The sequence below is a fragment of the Choloepus didactylus genome, chromosome X (genome assembly GCF_015220235.1).
Source record: "Choloepus didactylus isolate mChoDid1 chromosome X, mChoDid1.pri, whole genome shotgun sequence".
NCBI classification, from domain to species: Eukaryota; Metazoa; Chordata; class Mammalia; order Pilosa; family Megalonychidae; genus Choloepus; species Choloepus didactylus.
Window position 1 is genome coordinate 97,466,917 of NC_051334.1, and position 27,736 is coordinate 97,494,652.

At 36.3% G+C, this 27,736-nt stretch overlaps 1 protein-coding gene and 1 pseudogene across 1 annotated transcript; one reads left to right on the top strand and one right to left on the bottom strand.

Annotated features, from left to right (window-relative positions):
- The window catches only part of LOC119522268, a 234,257-nt pseudogene that overhangs the window by 65,985 nt on the left and 140,536 nt on the right, over positions 1 to 27,736 (bottom strand).
- On the top strand, positions 19,276 to 23,452 carry LOC119523245 (THO complex subunit 2-like). The gene is given in 2 exon segments (XM_037822023.1): positions 19,276 to 19,293; positions 19,851 to 23,452. Coding segments are annotated over 2 exon segments (2,796 nt in total). The 3' UTR covers positions 22,629 to 23,452.

Consider the following 27,736-nt stretch of genomic DNA (forward strand, 5'->3'; position numbering starts at 1 on the left):
CATCCTGTAACATTGAATTCAAAAATAAAATAGCTGTTACTGCCTGATTATGTGCAAAAGATAGATTTCAAACTGCCTAAGGTATGAATAATCTTTGAAAAGAGTGTGAAACTTGAACACCAAATGGAAGGTCTGCAGAGATTTTTTGCTCAATTACAAATGATTTGTGAAAGAAAATAAACCCCATATTAAATTCATTTAGGATATAATGGAAGATGAGTAGAAAATAGATAATGTATGTTTAAAAGATGAACTATACTTGTGAAAAATGTGACTTGTTTAGCTTTGAAAAAGACAAATAAATTTCAAATATTTTTCTCAATAAGTAAAATTCAGTTAGCTGAGAGGAGGATAACAAGTTGATTTATAGAATTTCTAAAAATGTAACATTACTATTTTTAAAATATAGAATAACTAGGCTAGCTCAGGGTTGTTTAGAAAAGCCCTGCATTAATGGATAACAATGACTGGCTATTAGTATATCAAAATACAGGCTTAAGCAATATTGACCTCTTTATGTTGCACTTATATCTCACTTATTCAGAATTCTTTTAAGCCCAGCTAAAAACTAGGAAATGTGACACACCCCCACTCAAAAAAAGTTTTTTTAGTACCCAAGGTAGATGTTACAATGACCATAGACTAACACATCCACTTACTTAGAACTTAAACATGTTAATATGACAGTTTTAACAAGCTTGGTTATCCTATTTTCTAGACTGCTGCAGATTAAAAGCAGCAAGTAAGGCGGAAGGGGTGTCAGTATAAAGAGCTGTCAGACAGAGCATCCTAACAGCTATATGAAAACAGAGGAAGAGGAGGAAGACAGAAAAATTTAGATGGAAGAAATGATAAAAACTCAACAGTATGGGGTCATTTAGCATAGGAGCAAGAAGGCCTAAACACCTCAATAAAGGCACCTAGGGCCTCTCTGGATTACAACAGACTATGATAAAGAAAGACTATAACAAATAAAGGTCATGAAACTCCTGAATTATAAAGAAAAAAGTTAAAAAATGTGTTTAGTATGTTCAGTGTAGAAATGCAGATAAATGCATAATACATGCAAGAAAGATAATTACAAAACAAAACACATTAAAATTTTAGTCCTAAAGGATACATTTAAGCTATCTGAAGAATATATTTGGGGAGAAAACATCACACTTGGGGAAGTGCTAAATAAAGTGTGTATTATTGAACAGTGTTTAAATGCAAATGAGTACTTTTAAATGGCTTTAAAACCTATCCTATCTAACCTCATTTCCACTGTAAACAAAGTCATTTAACAAATCACCTAAAAATTTCTATGATTTAACAAATCACAGAAAAGACTTTTCTGGTTTCCTTAGGAAGGAATTCCCCTAAAGGCTTCTGTTACTCAAGCCTGAATTCTGCCTTTGGAGCAGGGAATTTTTCTGAGGTAAATGAGGGACAATCAGTGGCTTAACCCACTAAGACATGTCTCCAAGTGTATCTACCCATGTTCTGAACATACCTCCATAGCTCCTAGAGTTCTCTCTACCTCTAGTGATTAATTTTTAATTAAAAAATCTCATGTTTATTAAGCACTTATAAGTGCTATTCACTGTTTACATGAATTAACACACTTGATACTGATAATAATTCTGCTTTTACAGATAGGCACAAAGATTAAGTAACTTGCCAAAAATCAGTCAGCTGGTAAGTAAAATGGATGGAATTTGAACCTGGCCTATGTTCTCAACCACTACACAATATCACCGTGACAATAAACTGTGTTGGCAGAATATATCTTCCTTGTTAACTGAACTATTTATTTTCCTTGCAAGTATCTTTTGTATATACCACTCCCATACTATAGGAAGGTAAACTTCAGTTGCTTATATATAGTTTCATAAATTCTAAATCAGGTAAGTCCAAATTTAAGGCAATGTGACATTCATGAAAAGTGAAAGATGCTAAAAAGTGAAAATGAACTATAAGGTATTTTAATGTCTTGAACACATTCTTGGCCATACACTTAAGACTACTGTGCAGCATTTGCATAGCAAAGGATGAAGAATAAAAAGTCTGACAAGTGTGATTTGTCAAAAGAAAAAAAATGTTGAAAAATTGAAAACATTGAGAAGCATATATTCTACAACAAAGACCACAAAATAAATGTTATGTATTATATCCCACTGAATGAAAAACAGAAAGTGAATAATAAATTTAATATAAAATACCATAGTAGTGGTCAACCCTGAATTACACAACAAAGGGTCACAAATATCTACCCTATTCTTTAGTACACCTTTTATCTAAGGAAGAAGGTAAAAACTTGTGCTGATACAAAAATGGGTGAATTTGAGCAGTAGATACTGAATAGATGTGAATATAAAGTGAATATCAGAATTAGTCAACAAGTGAGTAGTATGCGCTCAGAAAGAATGACATAAAACCTTCTTTAGCTAAGAACAGAGTACCTGTGACAAATCTCAACTTATGGTCCTGTGTTACTTCCCTCATTTTCCCAGATTGATTTAAGGGGGTGAGGACTACTTTGAAATAAAGTAAAACTTTTAAAGGAAAAATAAATCTTTAACTACATAAATATTGATATAGCTAATAAAGAATTGACTATAGTTGATTTAAACATTAATGAAACCTAGTATTTAAAATTAAAAAGACAAATTTTTACAAAGAACTCCCATCCTCTCTCTAAAAGCCACAATTTTTGTAAAATGTACATCTTACAACTAAGATAATTTGCTCATGAATAATATTTCTTTAAAATGCAAGGTTTTTTAATTCAACTGAACTATTAATCTCCAAACCTCACATCATTTACTTTCCATAAATTTCTTTTTGTTAACTTTGAGTAATGTGTACAAGTCACAAAGTCTCATCAGTATATATATTGATTATGTTTGATTTACTCAGGTATAACTGAATTAGTTATAGTGGTTGTCAACATTTTTCATCGAGTGAATTTTCTAGGAGGAAGAACAATGAATTTAGTTCATGATTTCATCATTACAGTCTCAATTTTTGGGCCAAGTGAAAGGTGTTTGGTTCCACTCTGCTGGCAATACCAATTACATGCCTGTCACTTATACAATGGGACAAAGTCTAGATGTATTTGTCAATTTATGTTAAGTACCTGTTTGAAAGGGAAAATAAGTCACAATAAAATGAATTTAGATTTAAAGATCTAAAAATTTATAAAATGTATAGAGCAATTTGAATTTATTCTTCCTAAATACTATATTTTATTTTTTGATTTCCACAAAAGCATGAGCAAATAGATGATCATTATTACCTCAACATCATAATTAGTATGAGAAATTCACAGCATAGCTGTATCTAGATATATAAAATCAAGAACATTCAGACAGAATGCTAAAAAAGCTTTTCCTCAAGAATCCTAATTGAAACAGATTCATTTGAAAACATGTTTTTTTTTCAAGTATGAGTAATTTAAATTCTTTACCCCCTTCCCCTGAAAGTGGGTTCTTACATAAAAAATTATCATATTCAGCACTTACAGTGTTTGGTCTTTAACCTGGGGAAAACAATGAAATTATATTTCTAAATTACTCTGTTATGAAACAATTATGTAACTTTCAAAAAACCTATTCTATTAGCTCTGTGCCTTTATTAAAAAGGTTCAGGAAAAAAGATAAAGCCCTTTAAAGATATTTAGAAGAACTAGAAGTAGTCGGGGAACAGATGATTGTATAACATTCTAAGCTAAGTAATTTGCCTATAACAGAGGGCTTCAAAAGAGGAAAATAAATGAGTTGGGAAAAGGTTAGGATATATAAACTAGACACACTGTATATTCTCCTTTTCTTCTTTAATATAACTTGAAACAGGAAAAATGAAGAGAAAGGGACAGGGTAGTTAAAAACCTTCCCTGATACTATCAAAATAGTTTTGTTTCAAAAGAGATACAGTTAATCATCAAGAACAGAACATGCAACTAGTTGTAACATCAATGACTCTCAATTAGGGCAGTACCAGGAAAATGCATAATTAAAGACTTTACATTTGCAAGTTACAAGTTGATCCTGAAAATCTATGCAAAGACCCAAAGCATAAGAAAGGAAGGGGAAAAAAAGGCCAAACTAAGTAAAACAAGTGAATGATACAAAAATTTCAGTTTCTATCTCAGCGTATTTCTTAAATTTTGTTCTTATATTATATCAAACATTAACTCTGTTATAACTACTAATTAGGACTTTTAAAAATAGTACACATTATTTATAATAAAAATGCATGAGATTTTAATGAACATGAATTTCTCTGGAACAAAGCAAGATATGAATAATAAATTCAAACATCTCTTTAAGTCAGTCTTCCTGGTGCAAGCCTTACTATTGGAATTAGAAAACCAAACTCAGTCCATTTGTCTATACTACTAGCTTTCCATATATAAACTGAGTGAGTTATAGTAAAGAACGGGGGTAATTTTATCATGGAAGAAAGATGTGAGAATGCTGGAGTTGGAAATGGCTTTAGAAGGAAAATGACTTTAGCCATCTTGCTTAAAATAATGCTCATGTACATTATCAAATACATAAACTGGAGTGTGGATTTTTCCACACAAGTTAAATCTGGACCACTAAGGGTGTTAGATCTGGAAGAGATCTTTCAAAATCATTTAAACTAATCACCCAATTTGCAAAGAAGAAACCAAGATCCAAGAGATTAAGGAACTCATCCAAGAGATTACAGAACTCGCCCAAGGCCAAATAACTAGTTTGAAGCATTTCTATAGATTCCTGGGCCAATATTCTTTCCATTATACCAGTCTTCTCATTAGATTTCCCATAAATTCAATCTAGAAATTGATTCCCACAACATTAGGTACATGAAGTAAAACAAACAAAAACAAAAACAAAACAATAAAGTACTTGTTAAAAAATTTTCCTTTTCAATTTCATGAAGTATGAAAATTCAGTGTTTAAAATTTCTTTGCCCTTCATTTCCTAATCAGTACATGTTTCCAGGAAACTTTTGTTTTTAACTTTAAAGGCATGAAATGTCACATTAGAAACAAGACTTTGCACATAGTTTAATTTTTGTTCATTTAGTCTAAAAAATTCCTCAGCATAATGTACTTACTGAAGTACTAGTGGCAGTACTTAAGCCATGGTTCTGTTCCTCATATTGGACAAGGAATGCAAAGTTAATCTTGTTAAAATTGCTCTGAGAGGCAGTATAGCATGGTGGTTGAAAGTACAAGCTCTAGATCTAGATTGCCTGAGTTCAAATCCTGCTTCTGCCAATAACTAGTTCCATGACCATGGATAAAGTTACTTTTCTATGACTCAGTTTCTCCCACTGAATAACAGATAATGATGGGACATACCTCATAGAGTTGCTGTGAGTAATAAATTGAGTTAATTCATGTAAAGTTCTTAGAATAATGCCTATATATAATAAGTACTTAATAAATATTAGGTATCATTATTATTAAAAAGGAATAAATGCTAACCTAGAGGTACATGCTGGGTTCTAGCTAATGCTGAGGATCAAAAGCCTAGCCTCACAAAGGAGTCAAGGAAAGGTATTTGAGTAAAGATTTGAAGGATGAAGAAACATTTAGCTGATTGTCAAGCCCATTCTAGATTAAGGGAACAGTATGTACAAAGACACAAAGGTGAGAGAAAATATGGTAGTATTAAATAGAACAATATTTTATTATATGTAGGATCCATAACCCAGTATATCAGCAATGGCATTATTATTAATGCTGTCATCATCATCATTTTCAAAAACCTTTTATTTTGAAATACTTTCAAATTTACAGGACAGTTACAAAAGAAATATAAACTAAATACAGAGAACTCCTATGTACTCCTATCTCATTAGATACCCAGATCCACCAATTCTGACGATTTGTCACATTTGACATATTGTTTTTTTTTTTTTGATCTATGCATCCATTCATCCATCTATCCATTTTCTGAACACTTGAGGGTAGGCTGTATTCATCATGCTGCTTGAACACAATACTGCCATGTACATTTCTTAAAACAAGGGTACTCACTTATGTAACCACCTTAAGTGCAGTTATCAAGTTCAAGAAATTTAACATTGATATAAAGTTTACAGCCTCTATTCCATTTTTTTATATGTCCCAATAACATCCTTTTTGGTGTTTTGTCCTCTTGTTAGATTCTGTCTGGAATCACATATTGCATTTAATAGCCATTTATTCTCCAGTTGCACTTTTTTTAAATTGTGGGAACATATATGCAACATAAACTTTCCTATTTCAGCCACTGACAAGCATACCATCAGTGGGATTAATCCCATTCACAATGTTGTGCTACCCTCACCACATCTGTGACTAGAACTTTTCTATTACCCCAAACAGAAACCTGACACCCATCATGCATTAAGACACCATTCTCCCTACCCCTCATCCATGACAACCCATATTCTACTTTCTCTCTCTCTGAGCTTGTATATTCTCTGATATTTTCTTTATAGTCAACATAGTGCTTAAATTTAATATCCTAATTCTATAACAATCTTATTTACTTTGATACCAACTTAATTTCAATTGTACACACTAATTGTTACTATATCTCATCCATTCCCCCACATTCATGTAATTATTGTCACAAATTATGTTTATAATTATGAGTCCAAAAACAGTGATCTATCATTACATTTGTGTTTTAGATCCTGTAGAAAGTAAAAAGTAGAGTTACAAACCAAAAATACAATAGTGCTGGCATTTATATTGAACCATGTCATTACTGTCGCTGGAGAGCCATATTTCTTCATGCAGCTTTGTTCTAATCTCTATTGTCCTTTCCTTTCAACCTGCAGAATTCCCCTTAGCATCTCATGTAGGGCTGGTCTAGTGGTGATGAACTCACTCAACTTATGATTATCTGGGAATGTCTCTGCCCTCATTTTTGAAAGACAGTTTTGCTGGCTATACAATTCTTGGCTGGCAATTTTTTGCTATCAGCACTTTAAATATGTCATCCCACTGCTTCCTTGTCTCCATGGTTTCCAATGAGAAATCAGCACTTTATTGTATGGAGGTTCCCTTATACATGCTGCATTGCTTCTCTCTTGTAGCTTTCCAAATTCTCTCTTTATCTTTGGCATTCAACATTATTCATTCAACACTGATTATAATATGTTGCCCATGGGTCTCTTTGTGTTTATCCTGTTTGGAACTCATTGAGCATCTTAGATGTATATAGTCATGTCTTTCACTAGATATGAAAAGCTTTCAGCCATTATTTTTTGAATATTCTCTCTTCCCCTTTCTCTCTCTTTTCTCCTTCTGAGACTCTAACAATGCGTATACTAGGATGCTTGATGGTGTTCCATAGGTTCCTCAGGCTCTGTTCACTTTTCCTCATTCTTTCTTCTTTCTGCACTTCAGACTAAATGTTTTCAACTCTTATGTTCAATTTCATAGATTTTTTCTTCTGCCAGTTCCAATATGCTGTTGAACCTCTCTAGGTAATTTTGAAATTGTTACTTTGGTCTTCAGCTATGTTCAGATCCTTTTCATAATTTCCATCTCCCTATTCATATACTCTGTGTTCATCTATCAGTTTACTGATTTCCCTTCTTTTCCCTTAGTTCTATGAGCATAGTTAGGATCACTTTTTAAAAGTCTGTCTGGTATGTCTCAAGTCTGGTCCTCCTCATTGATGGTTTCTAATGCTTTAATCTTCTTTGCCTGGGCCATAAATTCCTATTCCTTTGTATGTTTTGCTGAAACCTGGACATTTTGATATTTTAACACATTATCACAGGAATTCAGACTCTTAGGATCTGCTCCTTAAGCTTATATCCAGGTAGTGTTATGACAGAGCTTTCCCTGAATGCTAGGAAATAACAATATAATAAAAAGAAGTAATAAAAGGAAAAGAGCTTTCCCAGTCCTTGCAGATTGAACTAAGTGCTCTTCTTTAGCACTCACCCACACAAAGAATTTAGAGAACAGTTGAGGCCAAAGCATAAAGTCCTCCCTGGTCCTTGCCATGCAAGCTCTTGTCTTAGACATGCATGAAAGACCCTAGAAATTCCTCCATTTACAAGGATATGAATGCTCCTTCTTCCCTAGGAAAGAGTTTCCTCATGGACCTAGGCTCTGCATTGACTGTCCTATAGTCAGCAATCACTTCCCCCAGACAGCCATCACTTGACTGCTTTCCCAAAACAATCTGTAGGAGAGCTCTGTGAGCTGCCTTCTACACACAGGGAAAATTATGAGATGGTGAAGCCATGACCAGTGTTCTGGTTCAGTTCTGCCACAAGATAGATTACACCAGACAAAGATGCCCCTGTTATGTGTATGAGGTTTACTCTGGTCCCTCCAGAACCAGGACAAGGCATCTGTACTGGGAGCATGGGTTGGCTCCATGCAGAGCCAGTAAGGCATGGGGGAAGGGCCAGCCAGGGGGCCCCAAGATGTTATCATTCTTTTATTGTTTTTATCTTTTATTAATTAAACAAGTTGGTTTAAAAAACAATCATGCATAAAATACAGGATTCCCATTTGCCTTGCACTGATGTGGAACATTTGTTACAGCTGACAATAGTGCATTTTTATAATTATACGATGAATTAAAGTCTGAGGTTTAACTTAGGATTCCCCATTTGTGTAGTGTAATTCCAGCAATTTTTTAAAATTTTTCTTCTGTTACAATATATACAATCTACCATTGCCGTTTGTAATCATTATTCCAATATATATCTCAGTGCTGTTAATTTTGTTCAAAGTGTTGTGCTAAAAATAAAAAAAAAAGTTGTGTTACCATCATAACCATCCATTACCCAAACATTCCCATCATTCCAAATAGGAATGCTGTACATTTTAAGCTTTAATTTCCCATTCCCTATCCCCACCCCATCCCTGGGTAAAATATATTCTAGATTCTGACTCTATGGGCATAATGTGGAGCCTGTATGTCAGTGCCAATTAATTAGGAGAAAACCTGACTTACCTAGGAAGGTCCTCTGGGGCTGACCCTTACAGAATTTTCCTTCCTGGCAGAAATAGCTTGAATACCTAAAGCGGGTAAGAATTAATTAAGTCAAAGCAGCCTTGGGCAAAGTATTACCTGCTTCAAGTCATACAATAGAGCTCACAGGGGAGATAGAAAGTCTATTATATAGGGAATAGAAGGGGCATTCAAATTCCTATAAACAGGGAATTCCTAAGGCCACTAGGAAGCGCAAGCCTAGGGCTAGACACAGGCTCAGAAAAAACAGATAGGAACCTGCCTTAAACATTAGTTTCAAGCTGATCTTCTTGACAGGAGGGCTGAGTTCAGAAGGAGAGCATGGGTCAAGGATACAGCCAATTTACAAAGCCTATGAAAAGTGATCTTTGCATTGGATTGTTTGGTTTGGTTAGCTCCTGGAAGGCAAAAAAAAATCTGTCTAACACAAGTTGTATATAAACTGAAGGAACAGAGTTAACACTTTAAAATATTAAGATATATAGTGTTCAACAAAAGATTACAAGGCAAACATAGAAAAAGGAAGATCCATCCAAAGGAAAGAGAGAAAAATCAAGAAAACATCAGTGAAGAGCAACTGACTTTAGAGAAAAGATCCTCAATAGTCTCAAGGAGGTAAAGGAAAATATAAAGAAAGAACTAAAGGATGTCAGGAAAACAATGAACAAACAATATGAGAACTTCAATAAAGTAATAGAAATGTTAAAAAGGAATCAAACAGAACTACTGGTGGAGAAGACAATAACTGAAATGAAAAATTCCCTAGAGGGGAATTTTCAAAAGCAGACTAGAGCTAGTAGAAGAAAGAATCAGTGGACTAGAAGAAAACACAAACAAGATGAGTCAGGCTGAAGGGCAGAATGATTAAAGAAATTTAAAATGTTAAAATAGCCTAAGAGCTGTGTGAGACATCATGAAGGGTACCAATGTATGCATTATAGGTGTCCCAGAAGGAAAAGAAAGAGTGAAAGGGGTAGAAGGGATATTCAAATAAATAATGGCAGAAAATACACAAAGTTAACAAAAGACATGAATATGCACATCCAAAAGCTCATTGAACCCCAACTAGAATAAACTCAAAGTGAAGTAAACCTAAACACATAGCAATCAAACTGTCCAATACAAAAGACAGGGAGAAAGTTCCTAAAGCTACAAGGGAAAAGAAATGTGCTATGTACAAGAGAGTACATATACAATTTAGTGACAATTTCTCATCAGAAACCATTTGGGCAAGTGTATAGAGTGATGAAATACTTAAAGCATTGAAAGAAAACAATAGCTAACCAAGAATTTTATATAAGTTGAGACTGACTTTCAAACATGAGGGTGAGATAAAGATATCCCTAGATAAACAAAATCTGGAGGAGTTTGTCACAACTAGATCTGCTCTAGAGGCAATAGTAAAGGGAGTACTTCAGCCTAAAAGGAATGGACACTAAACAGTGGATCAAAGTGACAAAAAGAAAAAAGATATCTGGTAAAGCTAACCATATGGGTAACAATAAATGTCACTACTAGTGTACTGTATTTTTGATATGTAACTCTGCTTTTTACTTTTACTTGATCAAAATTGCAAATGTATAAAGAGTAATGATAGACTTCCAGGAAGATGGTGGAAAAGGATAGGCAAAACTCACTCCTCCACCATAAAACAAGAGAACAGGCAGAAAAATGACCAAAACAGCAGTTCTGGAGTCCAGTGATCAGAGAAGGACTTCTGCATTATATAAGGAAGACCTGTATGGAAAAGCAGAGAAAGTACACCTGAGAAATTGGGGTGAGTGCACTCAATTGTGACCACTGCTAACATCTGCCACAGTGCAATGGCTGGATCAGGCAGCTGAAAAGTGGTACATCCCTACTTTGGAGAGGTGGGGGAGGCAATCCTCTCAGTCCCATTGCCTAGCATTCCCCTTGTGGGAACCTGGGATCCATTAGACTCATTTTAACCACATACAGAGACCCTGCTGTGGTGTCAAGTGCCTACCCACCATCCCTGAGGCAGGCTGCTGTGGGTGCCTGGAATTGGAGAAGTCTGGAAACCCACCCCCAGGGAGGACAGGGGGATGCAGAACACAGCTGATCTGAAAATTGGCTGGTGAGAGAGATACCCTGTGTACTGCTACCAAAATCCCTTCTGCACAGGAGCTCAGGGTACTCACTGTTTACACAAGCAGTGAGGCAGGGGTGAGGGAGCTGCACTGCAATGCCAGGTGCCTTTCACCCACCCACAAGGAGGTCTTGCCAGCTGGTGAAAAGCAGAGCACTCCTGGGCTGGCTGCTGGCTGGTGAAGCTGAACCTCTCAGTCCCACAGCCTGGAGTCTCTCCACACAGGAGTCTGGGAATCACCAGACCCATCACACCTACAAGCCAGAGTCTTTACAGCAATACTTTAAAATTCTTTCATCAACAGTAACTGGTGAACCACACCAATATTAGGAGTCAATAATAGGAGGGGATTTGGGATATGGGGTGTTTTGGGTTTTCTTTTTTTGTGTTTATCTGATAATTTTCTTTTTGAAGCAAGGAAAATGGTCTAAACTTGAGTATGATGAAGACTGCATAACTAGGTGAAGAGACTATGATGTACTGGTTATATACCTTGGATGGAATATATGATAAGTGAATATATCTCAATGAAATCTGCAATTAAAAAGTAGTAATAAATATGATTTGGAAAATAAATTGTAAAAAGATACAATTTGTAACACTGATAGAAGAAAGTTCTAGCAGAAGAAAGTCCTGCATTATCAATAGTTACTTTAAATGTAAATGGATTCATCTCTCTAGTCAAAAGGCAGATATAGGCAGAATGGATTAAAATGAAAAACCTAACTAACACTGTTTACAAAAGACTCACCTTACATTCAAAGATGCAAGTAGCATAAAAATGAAAGGATGGAAACAAATATACCATATGCAAGTAGTAACCAAAAGAGAACTGGGGTAGCTGTACTAATATCAGATAAAATAGACTTTAAGTCAAAAACTGTTATGACAATTGTGCTGGTTTGAATCTGTTATGTATCCCATAAAAAGCCATATTATGTAATGCAAACTTGTGGGGGCAGACATATTGTGAGTGGGACTTTTGATTAGATTATTTCCATGGAGGTGTGACCCCACCCATTCAAGGTGGATCTTAATTAGATTATTGGTGACTTCTATGAGAGGATAAAAGGCAGAGAGAGTTTGAAGAAAGCTCAGAGATACTTAGAAAATGCACAGAGACATTTTGGAGACAGCTGTTGAAACCAGATATTTGGAGATGCTAAGCTAAGAGATGAAGTCCAAGAGTTTTTCCCTGAGAAGTAAAGTGAGAACCTACAGATGCTTAAAGATAAAGCCACTGGAATCTGAAGCTGAAAGCAATGCAATCTAGGAGCAAAGGACAAAAAGTCACCAGCCATGTGCCTTCCCATGTGACAGAGGTATTCTGGACACCATTGGCCTTTCCTCAGTTTTATGGCCTTAGAACTGTAACCTAATAAATCCCCTTTATAAAAGCCAAATCTTTTCTGGTATTTTGCATAATGGCAGCTCTAGTAAACCAGAACAATGGTCAAGATGGTCATTATATACTAATAAAGGGAACTAATAAAGATGTAACAAATATAACTGTATATGCACCTAACAGCAAGGCTCCAAAATATATGGAGCAGATACTGACAGAATTGAAGGAAGAAATTGACAGTTCTACATTAATAGTAGGAGATTTAACACACCTCTTTCAATAATGGATAAAACATCTAGACAGAAATTCAATAGGAAATAGAAGACAAGACCAATTACTTGTAAATAAATTGAATCTATAATCAAAAACTTCCCTACAGAAAAAATAAAAAATCTCCCAACCAATAAATTCCCAGGACCAGATGGCTTCACAGGGGAATTATAACAAACATTCCAAGGAGACTTAACATGGATCCTGCTCAAACTCTTCCAAAAAATTAAAGAGGAGGGAACACTCCCTAACTCTTTCTACAAGGCCAGCATCACCCTCATAACAAAGCTGGATAAAGAAACCACAAGAAAAGAAAACTACAGAGCAATATTTCTTGTAAATATAGATGCAAAAATCCTCAACAAAATACTAGCAAACCAAATCCAACAGTATATTAAAAGAACTATACACCATGATCAAGTTGGATTTATCCTTGGTATGCAAGGTTGGTTCAAAATAAAAAAAAATCAATTTATAGTAATATACTACATTAACAGAATGAAGGAAAATAGCCACAAGATCATCTCAATTGATACAGAAAAGGCATTTGACAAAATATAGCACCATTTCTTGATAAAAACACTCACAAAAATAGGAATAGAAGGAAACTTCCTCAATATGAAAAGAGCATATAGAAGAAGCCCACAACTAACATCCTATTCAATGGTGAAAAAATGAAAGCTTTCCCTCTAAGATCAGGAACAAAACAAGATGGCAATGGTCTCCACTATGTTATTCTTCATTGTACTGACAGTTCTTGCCAGATCAATTAGGCAAAAAAACAAAAGAATTATACACAATCCAAATTGGAAAGGAAGAAGTAAAACTTTACTTATTTGCAGATGATATGATTCCATACACAGAAAATCCTGAAAAATCAACGATATAGCCCCTAGAGTTAATAAATGAATTCAGCAAAGGGAGAAGGGTACAAGATCAACATGCATATATCAGACTACACACAAGCAATAAACAATTAGAAGTAGAAAGCAAGAAAAAATTCCATGTGCAACAGCAACTGAAAGAATTAAACATCTAGGAATAAATCTAACCAAGGATGTAAAGGACTTGTACACAGAAATAAAAAAAAATGATAAAAAGAAATCAAAGAAGACCTAAGTAAATGGAAGAATATTATGTGTTCATAGACTGGAAGATTAAGTATCTTTAGGATTCAATATTACCCAAAGCAATTTATAGATTCAGTATAATCCCAATCAAAATTCCAACAATTTTCTTTGCTGAAATGGAAAAGACAATCATCAAATTTATGTGGAAGGGCAAGGGGACCCAAATAGCTGAAGTTATCTTGAAAAAGAAGGATAAAGTTGGAGGTCTCACTCTTCCCTGTCATAGAACTTATTAGAAAGCCACAATAATCAAAACAGCATGGTAGTGGCAAAAGGCCAGATATACAGACCTGTGGAATAAAATTGAGAGCTCACATATCAGCGCTCCCATTTACAGCCAACTGATTTTTGACAAGGTAGCAAGGCATAGTCTCTTCAACAAATGGTACTGGGAAAACTGGATCTCCATTTGAAAAAAAAAGGAAAGAGAACCCCTACCTCACACCATATACAAAACTCAACTCAAAATGGATTAAAGACCTTAATATAAAAGCTAGAACTATCAAACTCCTAGAAAAAAAATGTAGGGAAGTACCTTCAGGATCTTGTGTTAAGCAATGGTTTCTTTGACTTTACAACAAAAACAAAAGCAACAAAATAAAAATTAAGGGACCTCATCAAAATTAAGAACTTTTGATCCTCAAGGACTTTACTATGAAAGTAAAACCCAACCTACAAAATGAGAGAAAATATGTGGAAACCACATGTCTGATACTGATAAAGGATTAATATCCAGAATTTATACAGAAATTCTTCAACCTAAAACTAGAAAGATAAACAACCCAGTTAACAAATGGGTAAAAGACTTCAATTGACATTTTTTGAAAGAGGAAATAAAAATGGCCATAAAGCACATGGAAAGAGGCTCAACATCATTAGCCATCAGGGAAATGCAAATCAAAAGCACAATGAGATACCATTTCATACACATTACAATGGCTGCTTTATAAATTGAAAATAACAAGTGTTGGGGAGGATGTATAGAAATAGGAACACTCATTCATGGCTGGTGGCAATGTAAAATGGTTCAGCCACTCTGGAAGACAGTCTGGCAGTTTCTCAGCAAGGTAAGTATAGAACTATCACAGGACCCACCAATACCATTACTAGGTATATACCTCAAAGGAATGAAAGCAGAGACTCAAACACATATTTGTACACTGATGTTCAGGGCAGCATTATTCACAATTGTCAAAAAATGGAAGCATATCAAGTATACATCAACCGATGAATGGATAAATAAAATGTGGTATATACATACAATGGACTAATATTCAGCCATAAAAATGAATGAAGTCCTGATGCATGCGATAACATGGATGAACCTTGACATTATGCTGAGTGAAATAAGCCAGACACAAAAGGAAAATATTGTATGCTCTCACTGATATGAACTAATTATTATTATAAACAATTTCACAGAGTCAGAATCTAGAATATAGGTTACCAAGGGACAGGGTAGGGGTAGGAATGGGAAGTTAAGACTTAATATGTACAGGCCTCCTGTTTGGAATGATGGAAATATTTAGGTAATGGATGGTGGTGATGGTAGAACAACATTGTGAATGCAATCCACAGCCCTTAACTACATATTTGAATATGATTAAAATGGGAAATGTTAGATAGTATAAATGGTAACAGAATAAAAACAGTCCATGGGCATATACTACACAAACAGTGAGACCTAAGTTACATCATGGACTTTTTAATTAATAGCATAGTTGTAAAATGTGCTGTCATCAAATGTAATGAATGAGCCACACCAATGCAGGGTGTTGATGTTGATGTGTTGTGTGGGAATTCTGTATTTTATGCATGATTCTTCTGTAATACCCAAACTTCTCTAATAAAAAATAAAGTAGAAAAAAACATGAGATTAGATACATTTCACATTCACTAGAATGGTTGCTATTAAAAAGCAATATATAACAAGTTTTGAGAGGATTTGGAGAATCATTCAGTGTTGGCAAGAATATAAAATGGTACAGCCACTGTCATCTTAAAATGATTTGGCCCCAATTCTCATCTAGGGTCTATAATCAGCCTGTGATTCACAATGAACTGTATTAAGAGTACTTGAGATCCTCAGGGTATTCTGTGTGGGTCAGGGACCTGGTAGAAATAGAGGGCACATTCAAAGGGGCAAGGGATTAAGGAGAGTTTCATGAGAGGACTATTTGCAAAGCTGTCAGCAGGGTTAAGGAAATCAAAAAGGGATAAATAATGAAGCATTTGGGAATAGCAACAGATGGAGGGGCACCAGCTCCACATTCCAGAACTGAAGAGCCAGGGCTGCAATATCTGCCAAATGTGGAGTGTGGGATTAATAGCTGTAGGCCTGGGGCTTGGACAGAATCTTTGCCCTTCGGTGGAAGGATATAGCCACTACCAACCAGTGTGATCCAGCCATCCCTTCCCATGTTCTGATGGTTCTCATGGTCAGTCCTAATGAAGAAAACAGAGAACAAGAAACCCCCTGATGCTCTCCCCAAGGGTCAGCCTCTCAGTGCAGAGAGCAAAGTGGAGAGGGTGATCGTTGGATCCAGAAATGTAAATGAACAACATTCACCACAGCTGGAACTGTATAAAACCATCACTTCTGCCTAAATTAACTTATAAATTCAATGCAGTTCTATTTTAAAATATGAAGGCTATTTGAAACAATGATATAGTAACATTACTTTTTTCTGATATAATAAACCTGTGCTAAAAGAGCAAAAATGTGGAAAATAAAAGCAATGATAGTATATATATATATATATATATATATATATATATATATATATATATATATATCCTACCAACTATTTACAGGTATTAAAACACTAAAGTAAATATCATAATGTTTTAATCAGGAAAAGGAACAAAGCCCAGTAGTAATCTAAATATATAAATGGAATTTGAAGTACAAAATGGGTGTATATTTCAATTACATGTGGAGAAATAAATGAATAACCACTTGGAAAGTAAAAACAAACAAATGGTATGGCCACTGCAGAAACAATTTTGGCAGTTTCTTAGAAAACTGAAAATAGAAGTGCCTTATAACCCAGCAATCTCATTTCTAAATATATACTGAAAAGAATTGAAGGCAGGGATTCAAACAGATATTTGCACACTAATGTTCACAGCAGCAACATTCACAATTACCAAAAGATGGAAGCAACTCAAGTGTCTAAAAGATAATGGATAAATAAAATGTTGTGTGGGTGATATTATGTGATATTATATGATTTCAGGCAGCCATGAAGAGGTAGGAAGTTCTGATAAATGCCACAACATGGATGAACCTTGAAGACATCAGTTTGAGTAAAATAAGCCAGACACAAAAGGACAAATATTCTATGGTCTCACTAATAAGAAATACATAGAATAAGAAAATTCATGGAGTCAGAAAATAGACTATGGTTACCAGGGGCAGAAGTGGTGGTAGACAATAGGATATTAATGCTTAATTTGTATGGAATTTCTGTTGGAGTGATGCAAATGTTTTGGTAACATAACATTGTGAATGTAATTAATACCATTGAACTATATATCTGAATGTGTCTATAAAGAGAAATTTCAGGTTGTATATATATTACTAGAATAGACATTAAAAAAGAAAACAAGTATAGGACTCACAATGCAAACAGTGAAACCTAATGTAAATTATGGACTATAGAGAGTGGTACAATTATAATAATATTCTCTCATCAATTGTATCAAAGGTACCACACTAATGCAAAATGTTAATAATGGGGGGCGAGTACATTCAAACTGTGTATTTTCTACATGATTTTTCTGTAAACCTACAATGTCTCTATTTAAAAAAGGAGAAAAAATAATTGTCATGGTAAATATTTATTTATATCACAAATTGCTATAAAAAGAGAAAAGATGGATAAAGCCTTCTCTGAATTACTCTTTAGATAGAATCTTGTGATTATAGCAATGTTGGAGAAATCTTTCTCACACTCTCCCTACAGGCAAAAGTCTCCATATTTTTCTCCATCTAACCACATTTTAGTCATTTTTAGCAGTACCTCTACACTTCCCCCACTTATAATTTCCTTCACTGTGTCAAACAATATTAGTATTCCTAATCTCAGAATTCATATATTTTGAATAACACATAGTATATAAGTTTACAAAATTAGTAATTATTTTGTAATTAATGATATTGTTAAGTTTCCCTCCTATGAATCCATAGAGTCCACTGTTTGTTTTACCTGTCTTGTGATACTTTCATATTCTACCTCTTACAACTAGATTTGTATTCATCTAATTTGAACCCACTAAGTTGTCAGTGCATAAGGTCAGGGCCTAGTAGTCTTATTTAGCTTGATCTACCCTGGAATGTATAGCACAATAGTTTGAACATAGTTAATAAACATATTTTTATTTATTGCATCAGGTGTGCAATAAGTTTATGAAAACATCAAAACATTCATCCTAGCTTTTGCTTCTTTATAATACTCATGGTACATTGTTTAGGTCTAGGCATAGTGATGCTTAATGTATACTTGCTCATTCTTACTGAAATATCTTCAAGAAATATTTTGTAGAAGACATGATATTTAAACTGCTGTAGATAGAAATTTTGGTACAAGTACAAAAAACACAGGTAAATAAATAGTACTTAGCTTTATTCTCATAAAAAGAGGAAACCAATTGAGTATTTATACACAGAAAAAGTTCACTAATAGGATTTAGAATTCTAAAGAAAGAAATGAGGAAAACTACCAATAAGAAAGTAGGGTTTTAAAAAACTTAGGAAAAAATACAGAAATAATTGGTAATAGGATTTCCTTCATTGGAGAACTTAAAAATTGAGCCTGTGACGACTTAGGCACAGATATGTTTAGAGGTAAGGAGAAGGTATAAGATGAGTTACTGTATGAACTGTGTGAAAATAATACTGTGAATAAGAAAAAATATCAGAAAATCTCTATTAATACAACCTTGATGACTGTAACAATACCTTCCCCTTTACTCCCTAAAAAAAAATGTATATTGTGCTATACATTTCAGACAAATAATCAGACTTTACTGTGCTTACAGGTGCCTTTCGTGCATGTCATAGCGGAAGAACATAACTCAATGACCCAAACAGCAAAAGTTCCTGGTTCCTCTGATGGTACAGTCAAAAGGGAAATCTAAAAGGCAGAAAAAAATATCAGACATAGCTGTCAGGTATCATCTTCATTATTCAATCATTAGAGTGTTATTAACTGCCAAACTCAGTGTCTTTTGTCAAACACGCATTGATATATGAAAAAAATTGGAGTGTAATGATTTAATTTTGGAAGAGAATTTGAAAAGATAGCAGGCACACAGGTATCTTGGATTCCAATTTCTGCATTTTTTATATTTATATATAATATATATCATAATATAATTCACAGACATATTTCAACTATCTTTAATATTTACTAAGTTCTTCATTTATTATTTTCAAAGGATGGAATTATGGTTATGATTTATCAGGTCCTGACACTTATGACATTACTTAATGTACTTCAGTATTAGAAATTAGACAATATTAAATTAATTTTGATTATTCATAATGGTTTGTGGAGACACGGAAGGTCCCCTGGCTCGATAGATTATACATAGGGCCCATTTCCCAAAATCTGGAAGCCTGAAGGCGGGCACCAGGCTGGGGGAAGGCCAAACCTTTGCGTGCCTGAAGGCAGGCAGCAATTTAGATAACGGAATAGTCTCTGGGCTCTTGCTGGGCTCCTTCCGTGCTCCTGTCTCCCACTCCCACTGTTTCCTGTCTAGCCCCAAAGAAATTGTCCCTTGAGATTAAAGATATGTAAATACACCTTATGGCTTTACAAAAAATGTACCCTCCCTGAAATACCTGAAAACAGTCACATAGGAAACTACCTTGTATGCTATAAAAACCTGTAGAAATGAGTATAATGAAACTTTCTTTTGCAGGAACACAGAGGATAGAGTGGGCTCCCTTCTTTCACAATTGGTGCCCAATGTGCAGCTTGAACCCATGACCCTGAGATTAAGAGTCTCATGCTCTACAGACTGAGCTAGCTGAGGCCATGACTGGTGGAGAACAGCTTAAAGCTGAGGGTGGCTATTTTGGCCAGATCAGAAATACTAAAAAATCCTCTCAGAGATTAAAGGATGCACTGTTGGACCATGATCTTGCTCTTCCTCTCTGTTTGCTTATCGCCCAGCAGAGGAATGGGGTTATCTTTCAGGAAGGAGGAGAGAAACATTTGAAACTTGTGGGAAAGCTCTATGATCAGTGTCATGATACCCTGGTACAGTTTGGTGGGTTTTTAGCATCTAATCTAAGCACAGAATATTATATAAAGCGGGTGCCTTCAATTGTTGTGCTCTGTAATGAATTTCATACACCCCATGATGCAGCATTTTTCCTGTCTAGGCCAATGTATGCACACCATATTTCATCAAAGTATGATGAACTTAAAAAATCAGAAAAGGGAAGTAAATAGCAACATAAAGTTCATGAGTACATCACATCATGTGAGATGGTGATGGCTCCTGTCCATGAAGCAGTGGTTTCCTTGCATGTTTCCAAAGTCTGGGATGACATCAGCCCTCAATTCTATGCCACGTTTTGGTCACTGACAATGTATGACCTTGCAGTTCCACATACCAGCTATGAAAGAGAAGTCAATAAGCTTAAAGTCCAGATGAAGGCAATTGATGACAATCAGGAAATGCCTCCAAATAAAAAGAAAACAGAGAAGGAGCACTGTACTGCCCTTCAGGACAAGCTTCTTGAAGAAGAAAAGAAACAGATGGAATATGTACAGCGAGTTCTACAGAGACTGAAACTGGAAAAGGACAACTGGCTTTTAGCAAAATCTACCAAAAATGAGACCATCACAAAATTTCTACAGCTGTGTACATTTCCTCAATGTATTTTCTCAGCAATTGATGCTGTTTACTGTGCTCATTTTGTTGAATTGGTACATCAACAGAAAACTCCAAATTTTTCAACACTTCTTTGCTATGATCGAGTTTTCTCTGACATAATTTACACCATCGCAAGCTGTACTGAAAATGAAGCTAGTCAGTATGGGAGATTTCTTTGCTGCATGTTAGAGACCATGACCAGATGGCACAGTGATAGAGCCACATATGAAAAGGAATGTGGAAACTATCCAGGATTCCTTACCATATTATGGGCAACTGGATTTGATGGTGGAAATAGAGCTGATCAGTTAGACTATGAAAATTTTTGACATGTACATAAGTGGCATTACAAACTAACAAAGGCATCAGTACATTGCCTTGAAACAGGTGAATATACTCACATCAGGAATATCTTGATTGTGCTAACAAAAATACTTGCTTGGTACCCAAAAGTTTTGAATCTGGGTCAGGCTGTAGAAAGAAGAGTGCATAAAATCTGCCAAGAAGAAAAAGAGAAGAGGCCTGATCTATATGCATTGGCTATGGGCTACTCTGGGCAGTTGAAAAGTAGAAAGCCATACATGATCCCTGAAAATGAGGTTCATAGCAAAGACCCCCCCCCTCTGAGGAATGCAGTTGCCAGTGTACAAAATGGGCCTGGTGGTGGGCCTTCTTCATCATCAGTAGGAAGTGCATCTAAATCGGATGAAAGCAATACTGAGGAGACTGATAAATCAAGGGAGAGATCTCAGTGTGGTGTGAAAGCAGTTAATAAAGCTTCTAGTGCCACACTGAAAGGGAATTCAAGCAATGGAAATAGTGGCTCTAACAGCAGCAAAGCTGTTAAAGAAAATGACAAAGAAAAAGTGAAAGAAAAAGAAAAAGAGAAAAAAGACAAGACTCCAGCTACTACTCCAGAGGCCAGGGTACTTGGTAAAGATGGTAAAGAAAAACCAAAGGAAGAGAGGCCAAATAAAGATGAAAAAGCAAGAGAGACCAAGGAAAGAACACCTAAGTCTGACAAAGAGAAAGAAAAATTCAAGAAGGAAGAAAAAGCTAAAGATGAAAAATTCAAGACCGCCGCTGTTCCCAATGTAGAATCAAAATCAACTCAAGAAAAGGAAAGAGAGAAGGAGCCATCCAGAGAAAGAGATATAGCAAAGGATATGAAATCCAAGGAAAATGTTAAAGGAGGAGAAAAAACAGCAGTTTCTGGGTCCTTGAAGTCACCTGTTCCCCGATCAGATATTGCAGAGCCTGAAAGGGAACAAAAACGCAGCAAAATTGATACTCACCCTTCTCCATCACATTCCTCAACAGTAAAGGGAACAGCCATACTTCCCAAATTTCCTCTGGGTTCTGAGAACTATGCCAGCTCACCTGTCATCTCCATTCATTTACTACAGGACAGGCTCATCAAACTCAAGGAGTCTTCAACAAAGCTCTACATTAATCATACTCCTCCACCACTGTCCAAGAGTAAGGAGAGAGAAATGGACAAGAAAGATTTGGACAAGTCGAGGGAAAGATCAAGAGAGAGAGAAAAAAAAGATGAAAAGGACAGGAAAGAGCAGAAAAGGGATCATTCAAACAATGACCGTGAAGTGCCACTGGACTTAACCAAGAGGCGTAAAGAGGAAAATGGAACAATGGGGGTTTCAAAACACAAAAGTGAAAGTCCATGTGAGTCTCCTTACGCAAATGAGAAAGACAAGGAAAAAAATAAGTCAAAATCTTCAGGCAAGGAAAAAGGCGGCGATTCTTTTAAATCTGAAAAGATGGATAAAATCTCATCCGGTGGCAAAAAGGAATCCAGGCATGATAAAGAAAAAATAGAAAAGAAAGAGAAACGGGACAGTTCAGGAGGAAAGGAAGAAAAGAAACATCATAAGTTCTCGGACAAGCACAGATAATGAAGACTTTCAATCAAGGGTATGGACAGACCTCTAAGCTGAAGGTCTCCCAGAGGAGGATGCCAAAGCTCCATGCATCACTCTCAGAATGATTTCTCCCATAATTAAGAGCTTCTGGTGCTGTCCATTTAATGGGAATCTGCTTTAAGCCAGAAGATGAATATACACCACCATCCTCTTGACAAGACATTCCAAAGTCACTGATTTTCAGAACATTATTTTCACCTCCAGGCAGTTTCTTGCAGCAAGGTCTCTGTGTATAAGTTTTTTATTCAAGAAATGCCATAGCAGAAGAGGCATCTAAGGAAAATTTCATTAACTGAGTTTTAGCTCATCCTTTTTTCTCAGAAAGGAAAGGAATCGCCTCCTGGAACCAGTTCCATAATGATGTAGATAGGCTGTCTTTGTGTGTGAACTCAAATTTGAAAAAATGGGGATGCTCATATTGCTTGAGGATTTTGGCTTCTGGTAAAAAAAATAATTTCAGTTCCTGGGAAAGATCTTTACACATTTTAAAAGCAATAGCAGTTTTATCCTTTAATGTGCCCTTAAAAAATTCACCAAAATTTCCTTTGTCTCGTAATTCTCCCCATGTGACATCTTCATGATTGAGAACCCATTTCTTATCCTCCTAGTTACTACCATACTGATACCATGATGCTCTTTATTGGAACATTGACTTTTTTTGGCAATTTTTAAAATTGAGATAAAATTCACATAATATAAAGCTTCACCATTTTAAAGTGTACAATTCAGTGGGTTTTAGTATATTCACAATGTTATGCAACCATCACCACTATCTGATTCCAGAGCATTTCTATCACCTCTAAAAGAAACCCCGGAGGCGGGGCAAGATGGCAGACTGGTGAGCTGTATGTTTTAGTTACTCCTCCAGGAAAGTAGGTAAAAAGCCAGGAACTGCGTGGACTGGACACCACAGAGCAATCTGTCTTTGGGCATACTTCATACAACACTCATGAAAACGTGGAACTGCTGAGATCAGCGAAATCTGTAAGTTTTTGCGGCCAGGGGACCCGCGCCCCTCCCTGCCAGGCTCAGTCCTGGGGGAGGAGGGGCTGTCAGCTCCGGGAAGGAGAAGGGAGAATTGCAGTGGCTGCTCTTATCGGAAACTCATTCTACTGATTCAAACTCCAACCATAAATAGACTGAGACCAGACACCAGAGACTCTGAGAGCAGCCAGCCCAGCAGAGAGGAGACAGGCATAGAAAAAAAACAACACGAAAAACTCCAAAATAAAAGCAGAGGATTTTTGGAGTTCTGGTGAACACAGAAAGGGGAAGGGCGGAGATCAGGCCTTGAGGTGCATATGCAAATCCCTAAGCAAGGCTGATCTCTCTGCCCTGTGCACCTTTCCTTAATGGCCCTGGTTGCTTTGTCTATTAGCATTTCAATAACCCATTAGATCTCTGAGGAGGGCGGTTTTCTTTTTTTTTTTTTTTTTTTTTTAAATCCTTTTTGCTTTTTCTAAAACAATTACTCTAAGAAGCTCAATACAGAAAGCTTCAAAGAATTGAAATTTGGGCACGTCAAGTCAAGAGCAGAACTAAGAGAGCTCTGAGACAAAAGGCAATAATCCAGTGGCTGAGAAAATTCACTAAACAACACAACTTCCCAAGAAAAGGGGGGTGTCCGCTCACAGCCACCATCCTGGTGGACAGGAAACACTCCTGCCCATCGCCAGCCCCATAGCCCAGAGCTGCCCCAGACAACCCAGTGTGACGGAAGTGCTTCAAATAACAGGCACACACCACAAAACTGGGCGTGGACATTAGCCTTCCCTGCAACCTCAGCTGAATGTCCCAGAGCTGGGAAGGGGGAGCAGTGTGAATTAACAGAGCCCCATTCAGCCATCATTTGAGCAGACTGGGAGCCTCCCAACACAGCCCAGCAGCCCAGAACTGCCCTGGGGGGACGGCACTCACCTGTGACATAGCACAGTCATCCCTCAACAGAGGACCCGGGGTGCACAGCCTGGAAGAGGGGCCCACTTGCAAGTCTCAGGAGCCATACGCCAATACCAAAGACTTGTGGGTCAGTGGCAGAGACAAACTGTGGCAGGACTGAACTGAAGGATTAGACTATTGCAGTAGCTTTAAAACTCTAGGATCATCAGGGAGATTTGATTGTTAGGGCCACCCCCCCTCCCCGACTGCCCAGAAACACGCCCCACATACAGGGCAGGCAACACCAACTACACACGCAAGCTTGGTACACCAATTGGGCCCCACAAGACTCACTCCCCCACTCACCAAAAAGGCTAAGCAGGGGAGATCTGGCTTGTGGAGAACAGGTGGCTCGTGGACGCCACCTGCTGGTTAGTTAGAGAAAGTGTACTCCACGAAGCTGTAGATCTGATAAATTAGAGATAAGGACTTCAACTGGTCTACAAACCCTAAAAGAACCCTATCAAGTTCAGCAAATGCCACGAGGCCAAAAACAACAGAAAATTATAAAGCATATGAAAAAACCAGACGATATGGATAACCCAAGCCCAAGCACCCAAATCAAAAGATCAGAAGAGACACAGCACCTAGAGCAGCTACTCAAAGAACTAAAGATGAACAATGAGACCATAGTACGGGATATGAAGGAAATCAAGAAGACCCTAGAAGAGCATAAAGAAGACATTGCAAGACTAAATAAAAAAATGGATGATCTTATGGAAATTAAAGAAACTGTTGACCAAATTAAAAAGATTCTGGACACTCATAGTACAAGACTAGAGGAAGTTGAACAACGAATCAGTGACCTGGAAGATGACAGAATGGAAAATGAAAGCATAAAAGAAAGAATGGGGAAAAAAATTGAAAAACTCGAAATGGACCTCAGGGATATGATAGATAATATGAAACGTCTGAATATAAGACTCATTGGTGTCCCAGAAGGGGAAGAAAAGGGTAAAGGTCTAGGAAGAGTATTCAAAGAAATTGTTGGGGAAAACTTCCCAAATCTTCTAAACAACATAAATACACAAATCATAAATGCTCAGCGAACTCCAAATAGAATAAATCCAAAAAAACCCACTCCGAGACATATACTGATCACACTGTCAAACATAGAAGAGAAGGAGCAAGTTCTGAAAGCAGCAAGAGAAAAGCAATTCACCACATACAAAGGAAACAGCATAAGACTAAGTAGTGACTACTCAGCAGCCACCATGGAGGCGAGAAGGCAGTGGCACGATATATTTAAAATTCTGAGTGAGAGGAATTTCCAGCCAAGAATACTTTATCCAGCAAAGCTCTCCTTCAAATTTGAGGGAGAGCTTAAATTTTTCACAGACAAAGAAATGCTGAGAGAATTTGCTAACAAGAGACCTGCCCTACTGGAGATACTAAAGGGAGCCCTACAGACAGAGAAACAAAGACAGGACAGAGAGACTTGGAGAAAGGTTCAGTACTAAAGAGATTCGGTATGGGTACAACAAAGGATATTAATAGACAGAGGGGAAAAATATGACAAACATAATCCAAAGGATAAGATGGCCGATTCAAGAAATGCCTTCACGGTTTTAACGTTGAATGTAAATGGATTAAACTCCCCAATTAAAAGATATAGATTCGCAGAATGGATCAAAAAAAATGAACCATCAATATGTTGCATACAAGAGACTCATCTTAGACACAGGGACACAAAGAAACTGAAAGTGAAAGGATGGAAAAAATATTTCATGCAAGCTACAGCCAAAAGAAAGCAGGTGTAGCAATATTAATCTCAGATAAAATAGACTTCAAATGCAGGGATGTTTTGAGAGACAAAGAAGGCCACTACATACTAATAAAAGGGGCAATTCAGCAAGAAGAAATAACAATCGTAAATGTCTATGCACCCAATCAAGGTGCCACAAAATACATGAGAGAAACATTGGCAAAACTAAAGGAAGCAATTGATGTTTCCACAATAATTGTGGGAGACTTCAACACATCACTCTCTCCTATAGATAGATCAACCAGACAGAAGACCAATAAGGAAATTGAAAACCTAAACAATCTGATAAATGAATTAGATTTAACAGACATCTACAGGACATTACATCCCAAATCACCAGGATACACATACTTTTCTAGTGCTCACGGAACTTTCTCCAGAATAGATCATATGCTGGGTCATAAAACAAGCCTCAATAAATTTAAAAAGAATGAAATTATTCAAAGCACATTCTCTGACCACAATGGAATACAATTAGAAGTCAATAACCATCAGAGACTTAGAAAATTCACAAATACCTGGAGGTTAAACAACACACTCCTAAACAATCAGTGGGTTAAAGAAGAAATAGCAAGAGAAATTGCTAAATATATAGAGACGAATGAAAATGAGAACACAACATACCAAAACCTATGGGATGCAGCAAAAGCAGTGCTAAGGGGGAAATTTATAGCACTAAACGCATATATTAAAAAGGAAGAAAGAGCCAAAATCAAAGAACTAATGGATCAACTGAAGAAGCTAGAAAATGAACAGCAAACCAATCCTAAACCAAGTACAAGAAAAGAAATAACAAGGATTAAAGCAGAAATAAATGACATAGAGAACAAAAAAACAATAGAGAGGATAAATATCACCAAAAGTTGGTTCTTTGAGAAGATCAACAAGATTGACAAGCCCCTAGCTAGACTGACAAAATCAAAAAGAGAGAAGACCCATATAAACAAAATAATGAATGAAAAAGGTGACATAACTGCAGATCCTGAAGAAATTTAAAAAATTATAAGAGGATATTATGAACAACTGTATGGCAACAAACTGGATAATGTAGAAGAAATGGACAATTTCCTGGAAACATATGAACAACCTAGACTGACCAGAGAAGAAATAGAAGACCTCAACCAACCCATCACAAGCAAAGAGATCCAATCAGTCATCAAAAATCTTCCCACAAATAAATGCCCAGGGCCAGATGGCTTCACAGGGGAATTCTACCAAACTTTCCAGAAAGAACTGACACCAATCTTACTCAAACTCTTTCAAAACATTGAAGAAAATGGAACACTACCTAACTCATTTTATGAAGCTAACATCAATCTAATACCAAAACCAGGCAAAGATGCTACAAAAAAGGAAAACTACCGGCCAATCTCCCTAA